The sequence below is a fragment of the Nyctibius grandis genome, chromosome 13 (assembly GCF_013368605.1).
Source record: "Nyctibius grandis isolate bNycGra1 chromosome 13, bNycGra1.pri, whole genome shotgun sequence".
Lineage (NCBI taxonomy): Eukaryota > Metazoa > Chordata > Aves > Nyctibiiformes > Nyctibiidae > Nyctibius > Nyctibius grandis.
In genome coordinates this window covers 14,302,627-14,320,903 of record NC_090670.1, presented here as the reverse complement: position 1 = coordinate 14,320,903, position 18,277 = coordinate 14,302,627, and the positions used below count along the sequence as shown (strand labels likewise).

The window sequence follows — 18,277 nt, the reverse complement described above, 5'->3', positions numbered from 1 at the left end:
AAGCAAAATCTTACTAAATTTTTACATTAACAACCAATACATTTGTGCATTTAATATTTTCAGAAGTACGCTCTGGTTTTCTGTAGGTTTCTTTATTTTTACCTGCTCTATTTGCCTTTTTCTGTACTTGTGCTGCAGGGGCTCCCACAGCCAGACACCTGGCTCCACGTCAACTGTGCACCCCAAAGCCATAAAAATCCCTGGGTTATTTTTTATATTAACGGGTTTGTTAACTTCATTGTCCTGGCCAGGTCCAAGTTTGAGTAAGTACAATCCTTCCAAATATTCCCCTCTTATTTCAACCACAAATGTCATCTTCAATTTCTCTCATGCAAATTGTTTTGCGCTTTTTTCCCATGCTTTTTTTTTGTTTTAATTGCAAAATGAACGTCACTTTTCACCCAGGAGATGGTTGTATTTTGATGCCACATTAATACCTCTATCCTACACACTTACCAAAACCACTGGAAACCCACCTTGAGGCAAAGCAACCTGCTTACAGTTGAGGAAACAATTTTGCATCCTACTTCCAGGGAAATTCAGAAGTTTTGCTCACAGGAGGAGCACAATGCAGAAGGAAAGACATCACAATTTATTCAATGTGTTACCTATAAAATATTCGACATACAAAATAAATTCTGTGCTTCAACTGGACAGATTTATAAAACGTTTGATGGCTCAGTCTATTTAAAAGGTAATCTAAGCAAGCCGTGACTGCACAGCCATTGCCACCAATCTAAAAGATGTTAAAGATTCCCTGGCCTCTTAAAAGCTATTATTTGAGTTAAAAACCTTATCAGGAGACCGTGCTTGGGAGAAAATATGGAAACATATTTCAGTTAACGGTTCAGACCCACCTTATCTGCTCTGGAAACTGACCCTGTACTGTAAATTCTATCTCTGCTGTACAGTGCATTACTTATAGCATATGAATAATGGATATTATAAACAGGCATTGCAAAATGAAAATTCAGTTAACGATATTATGGAGCTTCCATTCACAAATGTAGCTCATGAGTGATACAAATTTTATGGTTCTTATCACCAATGAAAAATTTGCATATCCCATCACAGAGTTCTTACAAGAAGCCATTCTGCATTTCTTATCTCAGGGCTTTTATGGTAAGAAATATTGCATTAGGCCCAGTAATCTACATTTTTCCAATAAAATTCTAAATATATATGCAGCAGCTCTTTGCTGACTGGCTTCATGTTATAAATTACAAGCTTGGAAGTAAATACATTAGGACAAATATTGATTTCTAAATAGTCACCATGAGTGAGATTTTATCCTGATGTTGAATTATTGCACCTCTTGTCTTTTATAGTTGTATCTTATCTCTCAGCTACAATATTTTGTGGCAAGTAAGTAGATAAATAACACTGCCTCACTTCTGACAGTTCAATTCATTCAGTTCCACGTGGCAGAAATAGCAAGCAGGAGTCTGTGCAAGGGTTTTCTAGCAGCTCTGCTCAGACATTTTGGGATCTGCAACTATCATAACCACCGCTTTCAGCATGTCACGTCACTGAGCATTGCAGGCTTTACTGTGGAAACAGCAGATGAAGTCCAATGCCTGTTGGAAAAGATTAGCAAAAAAAGTAGCAGTGCTGCTCTGGGATGTCATTGAATGAACAGTGCTTGTTCATTCAACACGTCTGCTCCATGGTTGTTCAGCAATTTTTTGTTTTAATGGATAATCTCGGCCTTTACTACCTTAACACTGTGATTATATATGGTACTTGGTTAGGAAACAGGAATAAGGCACTTGGTCTTTGTAAAAAATCAAATAGAGAGCTCAAGGTGCAGTTACAACTGGACCACCCTCCGTACTCCCATCACCCCCGCTTCAGAAGTGGCACTGAGACTCCCCCAAAACCAGCTCCAGCCAAGCCAGCATGGATATACCATTGCTGCAACCTATGGACAGAACTTACTATCTGAACAACTACATGAATACAGCAAAATCTACTCCAAAACAGAAGTCAGGGGGAAAAAGAAAGAAAAACATCTTGGATACAGCAGTCCTCATCCTCACAAAGCTCCTCAATGGAGACAGTGTAACAGCCCTCACTGTGCCTCCAGCACAAGGGGACTCTGTCCCCAACCCTCCCCTACAACCCAAATGCCACCTTATTCTCTGACTTGGGACCACCCTGTCTCCCACACCCTCCCATTCACAGCTCAGCTGTGCTTTCCTTTCCAGCTACAATGCAGTTTGTAGGGCAAGATAATGGACATGGCATAGTCTTTGCTTCCACAGCACCCAATGGACAGACATAGACACAAGAAATGCAAAGGGCCTTAGAGGGACACACAGCGATGAGACCAATGGCAGTATGGAGAAAGTTTCTTCCTTGAGGAAGGCCGAAGTGCATCAGGCAGCTGGCTCACAGGCAGGTGGAAGAAAACCACGTGAATCTAAGGAGATGTCCCAGATGCACTGGGTCATTCTCTTCCAGGTCTGAGCTGGGCAGCTGAGGTATGCCTGAACTCAACTATATTTGTCAATTCAATCTGCTTTCTGGGAGTCAACAAAACCCAAGCTGTTGTTCCAAATATTTATTAAAAAAATAACTCCAAGAGGAAAAAAAAATCAACAAGCAGTCCAATGGCAGATTTATTACAGTTTTAATGGGTAAAGGGAATGAATCTATGAACAAAAATAGCAACAGGGAAGTATACTGAAGGGTTCTTAATAAAAGGATAAAATGGAAACAGCATATGCAATATATATTTATATATAAATATATTGGTTACATTTTTCTTAAATAGATTAATCAACATTCATTAGCAACATCCAAAAGTATTTCTTTGTGCAAGAGATTCATCTTCCTTCACGGCAATACTGCCTCTCCATAAGTTTATGTCCACTACAACAATTATAGAATTTGGGGCTAGAATAGGTATTCAACACCATGAGGCCAAATCCAGAGCAAGTGATTTAAAACCAGTTTATAGGAGATCTCAATGTTATTTCTGAGATTTAAGGCCAGTTATGCAACAGGTGGAATTGGCAGAACGTGGTTTCAGCTGTGGGATCTCCTTGAAAGCTCAAATTTGGATTAAAGCTAGATTCCCACAGGGAAACTCTGACACTGTTCAGGATTCCAAGTTTAAGACACAATTCCCTTTTTCTGTAAACAATGTTAACAAAATAAACTCTCTGTACCCTGTTAACCATTTCTTAACATAAAAATAAGGAGCTGCTTGGGTAGTCTTAAAATAAGTCAGTATAAAAAAAGTCTATCCTATCCTAAGCACTGTCTCTGTATCAAAGTGCTAGCAAATGGCACAGTGTTTTCTGTTTGAAGCCATGTTCCCTGCTTCTCGTGTTTCATATTGCAAACCTCAGCACCAGCAGGACTGAGCTCAGGACTCCAGCCATGGGGGCTGAATCATCCCAGCCCCGGGATCACTCTTGGGCAGCCCTCACTTATACTGGGACACCCAAAGCACTTGTGCTAGGGCAAGCTCTCTGGGCTGTTAGATGGATGGCACCCATTGCAGACCCATTTCCATCCTGCGGGGTTGTGGCAGGGTCTGCATATGCAGGGAGCTGCTCAGGACCCACCCCAGCACAGCAGGTACTTAGCCTGTCCCCTGCAAAGACCTGGGCAGGAGTTGGGCTCAGACCCTAAAGCAGAAGACGAGCAGATCCCCCTGTCACTTTGCATAGTTTGGTTCAGCAGTGACTCTCGGCGAGTCCTGCGGAGATGCCCTATCACGCTTCTGCTGCTCCCCTTCCTACCAGGTGCTAGCGGAGACTCCCACAGCTTGGCTGTTCAGGACCTCTTTGGCTTACTTGGTTTGGTTCAAATGCTCACTGGCTGTTACTTTGGAGCCTGAATAAGAAATAGTGCAAATACAAGCTTAAAGAAAAAAAAATTGCCACGTTGCCTTCACTGAACATTCAGTTAAAAAGACAAGGATCTGTAAGATGAAACCCCAGTTGTGGGCTATTAGAGACATTTGGCAAACCTGTTCAAGATTCTTCACGATTGCCTTAAAGGAGTATATTTGGCTTGGCGCTAGATGTTTTAAATTATTTGCTAATGTGATTCCAACTAACACTGCTGTAGCTAATTGCAGATGACTTTGAAGACTAGTCACAGAACATGGGACATCTTCTTGGCGCGACAGGACAAACACTCCCTGCAGTTATGGATTCCTCGGTGATTTTCTTATCCAAGTTTGACTCAAAATGATTTTGTTTGCATGGAATGGTGTGAATTCATCAACAGGTTTTGCTGGAAGGCAAACAGACCACATTATTTCTGAGGGTCAAGATACCTTTATTTGGCCATGCTCAGGCAGATTAAGAGGCCAAAACAGAACTCAGTTTGATTCCTATTATGGAAGGCTGGCTGCAGTGCATTTTAAAACAATGATCATCTGAAGTGGCTGAGATGGTCAAGTTTGAAACTTCATGAAGTGTCAGGGTGCTCCATAAATGCAGAGACCCCCTTGCATTGCAGCAACCTTCACCGCGTGGCAGCACACACACTGCAGTCCTCACCAAAGCAATGTGCCGTGCAATGTTTCTTGGGCCACTTCATAAAGGGGCTTAATTTCTCTCAACTTCTCTTCCTCCCAAACATCAGCAGAAGGGACATTCAGCAACAAGTTGTTTTCAGCAAGCAATGGACGAATGGCTTGTTAACCTCACTAAGGATTAGGCACTTAGCCTGCTCAGGGTTTTTGTAAATCCTACGTACTTCCACTTCTAGGCACCTACATGCTATTGCAAAGTTTGGTTCTCAGCGTTTCAGGGTTTAGCCCTGGGAACTAGTCTTGCTTTGACTATGATCAAAGAGGGAAGACTGCACTCTTTGATCAGGAACAGGGCTGACTGCTGTCCTCATTAGACCCACAGCGCTCAGACCTGCTCCTCTCCATTGCACAGCTCCCGCTGTGCCTCTCAGTACACCAGCATCAAGCCAGGTTTGCTAGCTTGAAGGTAGAGAGTTGCACCAGGGGAGTTTTACCTGTTGATTTTATGGGACTGTTTCAAAGCAGGATCCACACAATTAAAACCATAAGGAGATGAATTCACCATGAAGCTAAGGAAAAAAAAAAGTCATATTTACAGACAACTGCCATCACCCCCTTCCCACTTCATTAAAAAAACGCCTTATCTTTGCCCATGTGTTTGTTTCTAATGTGATAGTGGCCTTCCCAGCACTTCAGGATATTGTTTCCAATGACAAAGATAACAGAGTTCAGGCTTTAACTGAGAGCTGCTGTGTGAATATGCTTAAGTATCTTTCTTCTCCCAGCTCCATGAATGAATTACAGCTTTGTACATGAGAAAAAAATTCTCCACTTCCCCACTCCCCTCCCATCAAATTTATGTGGTGGGCAAAAGGAGAGATGTTTGGAACAAACACTTCCTTCCCCTTCTCCCTTTGTCTGCAAGTGTAAATATTACTGGAACTTAAAAGCCAGCATCTGTATTAAACAGATCAGACTCTGCTATGTTCATCTTTTTTATGACGTTCATGTAGCAGGGACTTCTGAAAGATGTTTGGAATGAATGCTGGCCATGACAGGATACTGCCTAAATTAGAATCAGGCTCCAAGTATCTTCCTGCAATTAGATTATTCATATGTTATATTATTATTCATGGCCTGAGAAGGAGAGTGTAAGGGTACTTAATATCTGTAGCTATTCAATTAAAGTGAGTGCATCAGACACTCACTAGGTCTGGCTTTTGCCTGTCTCCCATCTAGCCCAGACTAGCTTCTAAACCTTAAAAGAAAAGAAAAAGGAAAAGGAACACACATGCAGTGGAAGTCATCATGCCCATACGTATGCCTGCTGGCTAATACTGTCACCTAACTGAAAGGGTAAAAAGTCATGCAGTTTACACTTTGTTTGCTATAGTTTGGGTTATATTAACGCTAAAAAGATAGAATTCAGAGGGAGGGGAGAAAGGCTTGTTTGCAATACGTGGTGATTCTGCCAGCTTTTGAAGGTTGCATTTCAAGTATAACTGCATTTCTCCATGCACTCTGAGCACTTCCCTTTTTGAGGGTATTGGCATGCTTGTGGCAAAAGCAACCAAACCAATTAATTAGGCACATAGTGAAAGACAGCATAGGAAAAAAAAAAATAAAGATCAGTCATTTCCATTCTGAAAATCCTTACTTAAAGCCTTGATGTCGCAGCGATAAGCTAAGCATGAAAGGTAGCAGACTCCTTCCTTGTATGAGAGGCCCAGCAACACCAGCTGAAATGCACACATAGAAAGGCTCTTGTATATTATATATACACTACTGTAATCCAGAATAAATAGTACTGTTCTGATTCATAAGTGTATTTCAGCTTGGTTGTTGTTGTTTGTTACAGCTGGAGATGGTTTGCTTTTCATCCCTTCTGTCCCACCCTTGGACACATCGATGAATAGCAGCCTGGGAGTCCGGAGTGTCAGCAGTATCCTTTTGTACTCCTTCCGGAAATTCTGGTTAAGAAGCCCATAGATCACAGCATTGAGACAGCTGTTAAAATAGGCCATAAAATAGCTCAGGACAAAAAGCCACTCTGGAATGTGTGGCTGCACTTTTGAAGGATTAATCGAAACAGCAAGGCCAATAAAGTTTAATGGTCCCCAGCACACAGCAAAAAGGACAAAAACCACAAACATAGTCAGGAAATTCCGGATGTCAGCTGCTCGGAGCTTCTGCTTGCAGTCTTGTCTCACCCGGTGTTTGACTTGAATCACCAAAATCCAGATCCGTAGGTAGCAAAACGTCACGATGGACAGTGGGACAATGAAGTGAACCACCACCACTGTGATGGTGTATGAGGTACTCACCGTCTGGGCAAAGGTGCAGGAGTAAATCCGGGGGTCATACTGCAAGGAGCCAACAAAGAAGTTTGGCACAATTGCCACCACTGTGAGTATCCAGGTTAGGCAGAGATAGCAGCAGGTGTTCTTCAGGTTGAAGAGCTTATCGTACCGAAGGCTGTGGCAAATGTAGCAGTAGCGGTTGATAGCGATTGCCGTGATGTTGAAAATGGACCCGATGACACTTAAGCCCATCAGGAACCCGCTTATCTGGCAGTGAACATTTCCCATGGTCCATCCATTATGGAAAATGGCACTCAGGATCAGAGGGTATGGATAAACTGCAACTACAAGGTCTGCAACAGACAAACTGACGACAAAGATGTTGCCTACAAAAAAGAAGAGACCGTGAGAGGTTAGTGTCGGTCCAGATAGACAACTTGCAACTCAGAACTCCTCTTTAGGCCTAACTCTTCTCACAGGCTTCACTCTACCCTCCATTTGGAATTTGAAACCCTAGAAAATAAAAATTTGCTCTCCTAGTGACAGCAATGGAGAGTAACTAGGCATGATTAACCTGCATATTCCTTCTTAAGAAAATTGTAAACTGGAAGCGTTACCCTTAACTCAGCTATAGCTGTGGGTCAGGTTCCTGCATTCCTCTAAGTTGTGCAGGAGAGAAGGATTTTGCTCTCCTTGTTAATCAGCCAGCATGACTGTAGTCACCAGGCAGCCACGTAGCATTCACTGTCCTGCAGAGAACTTCATTCCTTTAAACACTACATAGGACACAATACTTTCTATAACATCACATAGTGACACTTTACATAAGCTCTGTCCATCATGGGCCAAAGGACTAGGGCAGACAGGTTAAGTTTTCAGGGGTTTATTCATTGCACTGACAGCAGTTGCACAGGAAAGGTCTTTTTTGGTCTTTTGCATGTGAACAGGTATATTTTCACCAGAACTTCTGCAGTGTTCATGCTAAGGAGTGTGTGTTCTTCCAGGAGCCATGGTGCAGCCAGCCTTCATGTGCTTATCTTATTTGGTATGTTTTCCTATTCCTTCAATATTAAAGTTGTCCAATGCAATATGGAAGGTCAATCACTCCTACACTGCCTGGGCCTGATCAGGGAATATGACTAATAAGCTGCTGTCAGCCATCTCTGCAGAGTATATGCTGCAGGTTGTCCATTTAGGCTCTAAAATGAAGAGAGTTGAGAGTCTGTCCAAATATGAAATAACTTAAGCCTTGCTGGATTGAAAATGGCACATTGCATGGGACACCACCAGTCAACTCCACTGTGTAGAGGAGCCTCCAATGACCTGGGCAACCAGGGACTTCCTAACAGCAGTTACTGCTCATTTTATGAGTCTGTGTATTCTTAAGGTAGGCAAAAAGCCTTTCTGTTCAGTTTGCCAGTCAGAGTAGAGATGTGCATTAAGAAAGGGACCTTGAGGTCTTTTGGGAACTGGTGTAACTACAGGACTATCTAGAATGTTGAAGAGGACAGCTGTCAAAATCCAGCTTTTTGATGACTAGACAAATTGTCATTTCAGGAGGAGCTCACCAATGCAGTTAGTGGACAGCACCCTAGAAAAAGTAGTTGTTTTTCCTAACTCTGCTACCTTCAGGTATATCTGCAGTGGCAGGAAGGAAAATATCACTGGAGTACAAGTAGAGGCTATGTTTAACACATTTAAGGTGTTAACACCTATACCCCTATGTGCTACAGGCAACATCCCAGCCCACTGATCACACCTGCACTGTCTCTTCAAACCCTCATATCTTGCTGTCTACCACATTATATGAAAAAAAAACACTAAAAAGAGGTCTTTTTCTGTAGTACCCATGAAGGGACTCTCTGAGATCTCAGTTCAGCTAGGTCACTGCCTTCAGTATTTGGAAAACACACCCAAAGGCTGTCAGAAATCACGGCCACATTGCCATCGCAGTTGGCTCATTGCTGTGTTTGTTGCCAACAAAAACTACCCGGACAAGTCAACAATTCATATCAGGCAGTGGAGTCCACACTGACTGGAAAACAGTCCAGACTCGAGAACAGCTCACAGCACTGTGGATCTGAGACAGCTGACACAAAGCATCATTTTAAAATAAATACTAGCGGAGGTCATGTGAAGTGCTGAAATCTTTTTAGAGAGAGATTTCACACAGACAGGTTTACCACAGCACATAACTTCTGTGGCTTCTGTGCCTCAGTGCTGCTTTTTTGCTGATTAATATCTTAGAGCTTTCTAAAATGCAGTCACTGAACCTGGTCCCCATATAATTAAAACTCTATTTCTGTCCACTGTCAAGGGCAGAACCACCTGTGGTCAGGCTTAGTGCTCATGTAGGCACCCTAGAGAGTGAATGCTCTTCTGCAGCAAAAGTTTTCTTCCTTGGATCAAAAATATGCCACTTCAACAAACAGCAAAACGTGTCCCCAGCACCAGAATTTCCTTTTGGAAAGGTTTTCCAAAACAATTTTCAAGACAGCAAAACAAAGACAGAGAGGTATCAGCAACCCAATCTAGGAGACTTCAAGAAGATGCTGGAGAGAGACTCCACTGATGGGACCACAACCCTCCATCTTCACTGGACCTGTCCCACTTGATACACATTTATACATACAGGTGGTCAGAGAGCAAGCCTCTGCATTTGCTGGGGATGAAAGACAGCCACATTCAACACCCAGTTCTGAATGAGGCAAAGCAGAACGAAGCTGCATATTCCCTACTTAAGACAGCACACAGCAGTGGATTTAATCCCAAGTTTAGCAAAATCATAAGGAAAATTATTAGCCTCACATCACTGCCAGCGGCAGGGAGAAACGAGCAGTCTCTCTCAGTCTTTCTTCACTTAACTTGAATAGTTGGTAGGAAGTAAAAATATAGGGGGAAAAAAATCTATAAAAATAATATTCACAAGATGGACTGAGTAGCTTGTGTTCAATCCAAGAGCACAGTATTGAGTGTATTATTTTGAACAACCACATCATTGCATGTTGCTCCAGCAGGGAGAAAATGAGATGGTTTTATCAAGACAAGAATTAATAATCTCCTCCTTTACTCGGACAGCAAACCTGCCATCCTCTGCTCTGTGCTTTTAACACGAAGTCCTGGCTCTCAGCTAGAAGGCTTATCGCCCTGGCAGGGTGTCGGGTCCCTGAAAATAAGGTCAGAAAGGTTCAGTCAGTACTATTTCACAGAAACAAACCCATCTTCCATTTTATTTGGCAATGTGGTCAACTTCATCTTTTTCTTCTGGTGAGATGAACATGAAGGTCAGACCCATATAACAGCCACTTGCCAGTCAGTCCTGAAAATCAGAGCATTTTTGACCACTGAGTACTGAAAAGAGGGGGCACATTGCATGCCCCCAAAGCAGAACACGCCCTTCAAAGTGTGGGAACTGGCTGCTGGCTAATCATTAAAATGAGTAACTTGAGTTAAACGCTAGCCTGTTGAATGACAACAGGCTGGTTTTGAAAACTGCTTTAGCCTCGCAGTCCCTGGTTTGCTACGAGCCTACCGTGTGCCGGGCCCTGCAGCCAAAGGCTCGTGTCCTTGTCCTCTGTAGGATGAGATGGGACCCTCACTTCCAAAAACACTGCAGAATGGGAAACCATCTAATGTGTGGCTCTTAGGGAAAGCAAAGAGCAGTCTCCTGCCAATGACCCTCACTATATTTTTTTACATTTTTCCACTAGAAAACAAAGGAGTCCTGCCCATAAATAATACCAGCAGGACTTTATGTCAAATTTAAAATTATCTGCTTAAACAACCTGAAGCTCAGCAGCAGAGTAGGTTATAAGCATGTGCGAGTAATACAGAAGGGAATTTATCCCAGAACATCTTCTGCCCTAGTACTCCTGCCTTTGAGCTCCCCTCCTCCCTCCCATACTCCTCTAATTCTTTTTCTGCTCACTCCAACAGCCTCCTCCTGTATTCCAGCAGTTCCCTGGCCCTGCCTCTCATTTTGCCCGGACTGTCCAACAACACAGGTTATCTGAGGACTTATTGTCAAGTCCCGGTGCTAGGAAACGTGGAAATATCACGTTCTGCAAGTCAATACACCACATATGTAAAGGTCTTCAATGGCAGGCTGCCCGAACAGGACCTGACTTTCATACAAAAGGACATCATTCTTCTACACAGATTAACTGAGCATCGCTGTACAAACACAAGGGTCATTGGCCCTGCCTGCCTCAAGAGGCTGTTGGAAATCCCTCAGTGCACAAGCTCCAGTTGCAGAGATTTAGCCTCTGCCTGCTGTTCCCACACAGCAGTTGTGGGCTGTCCTTTAGGACACATGGGCTGCGTTTTAGGTATCTTGAACCTAGAAGCTGTGTTGAAAGGGGGGGAAAAAAAAAAGGAGGTAAAATATTTTTCTGAAAATTGGCTATTTTTATAAATCCCAGAACATCCAAAGCAAGCACCCAACAGCCTTGATCTCTGTTATCCATATAAAGCTCTGTTACACTCACATTCCTTGCTGAAATATTACAGAACTGTGTTTGCTTCAGGTTAACAAGATACAGATGCTCAATGCAGCCTGAAGTTAACACTGTTATCTGTAAACCTAGTGCTGAAATTGAAATGTGCTGAGCGACAGGAGTTGCACCAAAGCAAAGAGGCAGTTTTGCAGATCAACTTCTGCTTGCCTGGCAGAGTCCAGCTCCAACCGAGAAGGAAAGAGGGCTTTGCTGTCCAGGTTGCCCCTTCCTGCCAGCATCTTCCTTGCAGGCATCTGAGTTGCTCTAGAAGAGCTGATGCCCAGCACAGCATTTGGGGACAAATAAAACCACACACAACAGCCTCAAGCCCAGCAGGTGAGAAGCTGACCCATTCACATGATGAACATGAGTGCCACAGGGGCCCACTGCATGACCAGTCCCCCCACTGTCCCAGCCTCTTTCCAGCAGTGAGATCAGATCCCGGTGTCTGTCCAGCTGCACGCAGAATAACTGACAGTTGTAGAACAGCAGAAAGACATGTTAAGATACACAATGCTAAAAGTTTACTGGGGTGACTAGTATGTTTGCGGTGACACCTTACTATTTATGACTTATAATAAAAAGCATCTTAAACTTTATGTTTGTCCTTTCAGGTTTTATGAAAAACTCAACAGACTCGTGTCTACAAGGAGATAAACTGGAATTAAGACTCACACCAACCTCAGAGACATATATATAACAAGGTTCAGTAAACAATTTAACAGGCCATGACTGTAAAGCAAGCCTCTCATGACCACTTACCACAACCTAATACTCTCTATTTAACCTTCCAAAGCTCATGCTCACTGCAACACAGAAACAAGATGTACTGTTTGCCCCAAGCAAAAAGATAAAGTCATAAAAGCTTTATTCAGCATGCAACAAGACTCTTTATTAGCTGTGATAGCCTCCTTTGCTTGCTTGTTTTTACCTGCCACTCGCTGTGTGTTTGCTTGTATTTCACGAACCTCCAGCGTGCAGACGTGAAGTGCGTGCTCGGTTCTGCAAACTAAGTGGCAGTTCATAGAAAACACTTTCACATCAGTTTTGTTCTTTTTATAATATAAAGATATGATACCACTGAGTGTGTGCAATCATATTGATCATACTCTGCTGTAATTTAGACAGGTAATAATACTGTGGTGTTGGGGGATCCTGACCCTGCAGCCCTCCCTCTGACAAGCGTTTCTTACATCACAAACTCTAAAGGATCGCTCTGGGGAAAACAGTGTTTGCCCCATCAAAGAGCATTAAGAACCATCCTTCTATACGGGACTACGACCCATGTCACTGCTCCACACAAGCTCTTGGCTTCCAGGGTACTGTGAACACCACACACATAGCAACAAAATGGCACATGAGAAATCCCAGCCTGTTAATTGCTGTCTCTTTTCAGCATTCTGATAGCACTGATGCATCTGCTGCGCCCGTACAACAGCTCAGCGTGTACTTACCCGTTTTGACAACTGAAAATGTTTGACAGGGGAGCACAAGTGAAAATCAGAGAAACTCTCCCTGAGATCCAGGTGACAGGAAAAAAAAAAATCTGTTGTTTAATTCATTAATCCACAAATTTTAACTGAGAATTTTATTTGTGTATTTAGGGAGTCTGTTCAAAGAGAGGAATAAACAAAATAAAGGAAAGAGCATTCAATCAATAATCTGTTATCATCACTCCATCAGGATTCAGAGGGGGATAAAGCATGGTTTCCTGCAGTTAGGCAATGCAGTTGGGCTGCCAGCTGGCCTCAAATTCTGACTGTGCTGCATAAAATGATATGTAATGAACAGAAAGGACAGGAGGTATTGCCGGCCCACAGCATCCTTAGGATGTAAGGTTACAGAACGTGGAAATATCCAATTTAAGGACAATATGAAGGTCCTAGAAAAAAGCATGAAGCTCCAGAATAATTTAACTTTTTCCTGGTAAAAGTCCTTTGAGATGTCTCAGCACAATTGTGAAGCTAGAGAACAGCAGTATGCTCTGAGCTACCGATCATTACCTGGTTTACTGGCATCATTCCCTACAGGAAAACTGTGGGTGCTTAGTGCTGCTCCCAGCCTTGTGCCAGCCCTGTGTCTGCGCAGGAGCAAGGCCAAGGCAAGGCAGGAGGCAGTCTGCAAAGAGAACTCTCAGCCTCCTCCCGCACCCTTCTGTGACCAAACGTTTCGGCATCACTTTGGCATCACAACCACAAGCTTCATTAGCCATCTCATCAGTGTATCGCCACAGTTGCGTGAAAGTTGCCTTTCCCTCTGGACCTGTGAGAAAGACTTGCTTCCAAGAGGAGGAGGAAAACCTCACAGTATTTACTGAAGTAGAAAGGACCAGCTTCCCCACCACTTCAATTACATTTATTTTGTTATGTGCCATATATTATTTTGGCTGATGGTTAAAGAAAGGAATTGCTTTCACTGCCAGGTGGAGGACTGGATTACTGGATTTTAGACTTACGTTTAGGTCATGACCTTCTAATTGTATTGCTGTCAAAAACATATTTGACATGCCTTCAGCTGCTGTAATTGTATGCAGCAAAGGGCCATTAAGCGGGAGAGGGACTTTTTATGAGGGACTTTTTACAAGGGCAAGTAGTGACAGGACGAGAGGAATGGTTTTAAACTGAAAGAGGGGAGATTTAGATTAGATATTAGGAAGAAGTTCTTGACTGTGAAGGTGGCGAGACACTGGAACAGGTTGCCCAGAGAAGCTGTGTCTGCCCCTTCCCTGGCAGTGTTCAAGGCCAGGCTGGATGGGGCTTTGAGCAACCTGGTCTAGTGGAAGGTGTCCAGGCCTGTGGCAGGCGGGTTGGAACTAGATGATCTTTAAGATCCCTTCCAACCCAAACCATTCTATGATTCTATGATTTGCAGTGTTTACACCCCAGAGATTCATAACTTTCATTTGGCTAAGGCCAGCCAGATGCAAAGTCGTTGCTGAGCTCAGAAGTCTGTGGAAATGGGCCAGAAATCAGAGATCAGCCCTGGCTCACATGATTTCATATCTTTCCTTATATCACTTACCATTATATTGGCACAAATGTAAAGGAGGTGATTTTTCCCTTGGTGTGACGCAGAGGGTAGCTGGATATTCACTCTTGATTGAATAAAAACGATTTTAATTACACTTTCTTCTGGATCTTTAAAAAGAGGTCGGCCCTTTTTTGGGTACCACTACAGAGCGACTTCCCCATTTTCAGAGTTTCAGATATTTTAAAAACAAAAAGGGTTTTTTAGGCCATCTGAGAGAAACACCGCAAAGCTTCCCCCTGTTATTCCACATTAATCCTAACACATCCTGCTCAGCTTAGGCACACCTTCCCAAAAAGCTTCCCAAAACCTACCTCCAACGACTTGCAACTTCTTAGAAAATACCATTTTCTGTTCATTTATGTGCCTTTTAATGACTTCTTCCTGTGTTTTCCTGGAGGTTCTGACCCTTCACATGAAGGAAAACCACAATGCTGCAAATCTTCTGGATTTCTAAACTTAGCTCTTGTTAGCATGATGTTTTTCCTGGGTGCAATTATGGCAACTGGATCTGCTAGTAATGGAGGAGGAATAAGTGGTGGTCTTGATCTGGCTCTTAATATATACAAAAAAAGTGCTAAAAAGAAGCCCTTCTGGTTATTTGCCCCAGACTCCAGTCAGCTAACTGTTATACCCATCAAACTCATAGCCTGCAGTAAGGATATGAGACAGCAAGCCAATCAACTTAAAAACCTCGGTCCCTCCCTGTATCACTGCCAAATGCTTGGGGTAAAGATGGGCTCGGAAACACCACCTGCCTTCACAGCACATCCCAGCAAGGCTGATGGAGAGCAAGTGTCGGAGGCAGGAGGCCCTTGGGGCCACCCTCCGATTTGCACTGAGTGAGAGGAAGCCTCAGCACCTCCATCAGTGCCAGCTGAGCCCGCATGGCACTGGCTGCAGTGTCTGACTCTGCAAGGACAGCGTGGCTGATGGCTACCTGTTCCCTATGGCAGCTTCTCATAGGAGACAGCAGGTCTTTGGGAAGAGTCTAGACAAAACCACTCACAACCACAGACAGCGAGCCCAGGCACCCAAACTTGCACTTGTCACCCTGCCTACCAGTGCCACCCTCTGAATTCCAGCTGTTCACCCTCCTTTTCTGCCTGAAATCCCTACTGAGTGGTACTATGTGATGTTCAGCAGCTGCCTAACTCCCACCTAGGGTGTGCAGGCTGATACCCTTATGTTTACTGTCACAGACTGGCCACATGAGAACAGAGATGAGCTCTACCAGCTCACATTAACTCCAAGCCCATTATTTATCAACTGGTTTGTAAAGTGCTCCGAAACAGGAAAGGCCCTGTATAAACATAAATGTGAATTATTGCCAGCATCCGTTGAAATGACAAACCAGCATCCATCCTCTCCCAGTCCCAGCAGCTGTACTGCCACCATTTGCCATCTGTTACTATTCTGAAATAAAATCTGTGAACTCGGGCTTAAAAGATTTAATAGACTTAATAATGCTCTTTTGCTGTTGGTGCTAGTCAAAGTGTGTTTCTGGCCTGGAAAGGAGCTATGTGCAAGCAGCCGATTCCTAGGCAGCTGACAGGCAGAGCGTAGAGTCAGATCTGAACACACAGCCGATTTTAGTGATAAAAATCATGTCTGACTGTCCTAGTGAGCCCTGCCGAACCAACACAGCTGAGCCCAGGAGCTGGCTCCTGCTCCTCCCTGTGCTTCACCAGCACGGTTTGTTGACTAAACCTTAGTGACAGCACCAGTCACTACACTCACGGACCTCCGCTGCAAGGAGCAGACGTTACCCTGCCACGACTAACAGCTTGTTTTGGCCTCCCAGCCCTGCAATCCCAGGGGTGAGTCTCTCTCCAGTCCCAGCTCTTTCTGGTTAGTTGGTGGGGATGGGAGGCAATTTTTTTTTCCTTGTAACTTCTGATGACCTTAATATATTTTTAACAAACATTTGGTGTCCAATGTTATAAAAGCAGGTTATAAAAAAACATGGAGTAGATTTAGTCCACAGAATTCCTTCCAGCCCACATTTTTTCCTCCTGTGGCCTCACACCGGACCTGGCAATGAAGCAGGGACTGTCACAGTACACACATGCAGTGAGGATGAGGCTGGAAGAGAAACGGTACCATGAGGGGCAGAAAAGCAGCATATTTGAGGGGATCTACTTACATTCCTGTGCATAGTCAGTCCTCCAAACCCAGCATCCAGCCCCACGGCAAGGGAAAATGCTGAGCTACCTGAATTACTGATCATCCAGCCTTCACAATCTGTTAGGAAGAGGAGTAATATTCCTCATGTTACAGATGGGGAAAGAAAGAGACACAAGATTTGACAGCTTCATCACCACTATGTGATGATATGAGGAGAGGCTGAGGGAGCTGGGTCTCTTTAGCTTAGAGGAGACTGAGGGGTGACCTCATTAATGTTTATAAGTATGTAAAGGGCAAGTGTCAAGAGGATGGAGCCAGGCTCTTCTCAGTGACATCCCTTGACAGGACAAGGGGCAATGGGTGCAAGCTGGAACACAGGAGGTTCCGCATAAATATGAGGAAAAACTTCTTTATGGTGAGGGTGACCGAACACTGGAACAGGCTGCCCAGAGAGGTTGTGGAGTCTCCTTCTCTGGAGACATTCAAAACCCGCCTGGACGCGTTCCTGTGTGATATGGTCTAGGTAATCCTGCCCCGGCAGGGGGATTGGACTAGATGATCTTTTGAGGTCCCTTCCAATCCCTAACATTCTGTGATTCTGTGTGATTCTGTGAACTGTGAGAGAAGTAGTACATATAAGTAGGATATTAGAAAGTAAAACAAAATCTATTCTGGACCTCCTGGTTCATTCACAACTATTTACTAACGCCATTGGAAATGGAGAGTTTCATTCACCTGTGAACACTTTAGGGACTCTGATACAATTGCATCAGTAAAGGTCAATGCAAACAGTTAAAGCTGATTCAATAAGAATAATAACGATACTGGAAAGAAATACCACAAAAAAAAAACCAAAACACAACAATACATGCCCTGAAGAACCTTTTCAATTTTCCCGGAAATGAGTCCAAAAAACAGTGTTTCCCAGAAGAGCAGCAAAATCTTCATTCCAGATATTCCACAGGGCTTACAGGACTCATGTCAAGGCTGGGTGCAGGATGGGCAACAAGAAACAATCGATGATATGAGAAACTTGGACTAGGGAGTCCGAAATGCATTGCTGGAAGGTATCTGCTTCTGGTTTTTTTCCTAATGGCTTATGAAACTTAATCATCTTTGAGGTGCAATGTGTGGATATATTAAAAGGGAAAAGATGTTTTTGCAGTAAAGTCCACAGTAAACATGTTCCGACATGAGCCCATGTGAACAAATGGTTCAAATGGGTTTGCTCTAACAATGATCTCAATAGAGAGTCTAATGGTGGCTAACATCCAACTGGCTTGAAGGAGAACAAGATTTCATGGGACTATGACACCTAAATTACTGGAGGAACCTCTTGAAGTAAGCAGCCATACTTCTAGGCAGCAATACACACATTAAAAGGGAGATCTTGCACTTGTGGATCATAACTGATGAGGCTGGCAGACAGCTCTGTCATCAACAGCTTCCAGTACAAGACCATTGATGGATTCTGCTCTTACAGAAACAATGTTTTGCCCTCAGCAAAAAAACATCGAAAAGAATAAAAGATGCTGAAAAAAAAGGCTATTCCACATAAGCCAAAGAAACTCTGAGATACTTAGCTCAATTGCCTAATCCTGAAATACCCCCGAGTCCTACTTTCTCATCTGTGGTGATAAAGGCAGGCCTACTTTTAGAGTTGTATAATCACCATCAAGTGATGACGCTTTTAGTGTCCCCTTAAGCTTCCCCCTCCTTTCCCTTTTTATCTCTATTGAACCTTTCTCAGCAAGAAATAAATCACAGAGATTTCTTCTCTCTGAAACTACTTAACATCCATACCAGGATACTTTAAAGTGGTAACGTGTAAC

General features: G+C 43.5%; 1 protein-coding gene across 1 annotated transcript in view; it reads right to left on the bottom strand.

Annotated features, from left to right (window-relative positions):
* Nucleotides 1-6,312: 6,312 nt before the first annotated feature.
* GPR50 (G protein-coupled receptor 50) overlaps nucleotides 6,313-18,277 on the bottom strand; it is a 35,814-nt gene continuing 23,849 nt past the window's right edge. The window contains exon 2 of the mRNA XM_068412009.1: nucleotides 6,313-7,181. Coding sequence (XP_068268110.1) covers nucleotides 6,313-7,181 — 869 coding nt within the window. The remainder of the gene's footprint in view (nucleotides 7,182-18,277) is intronic.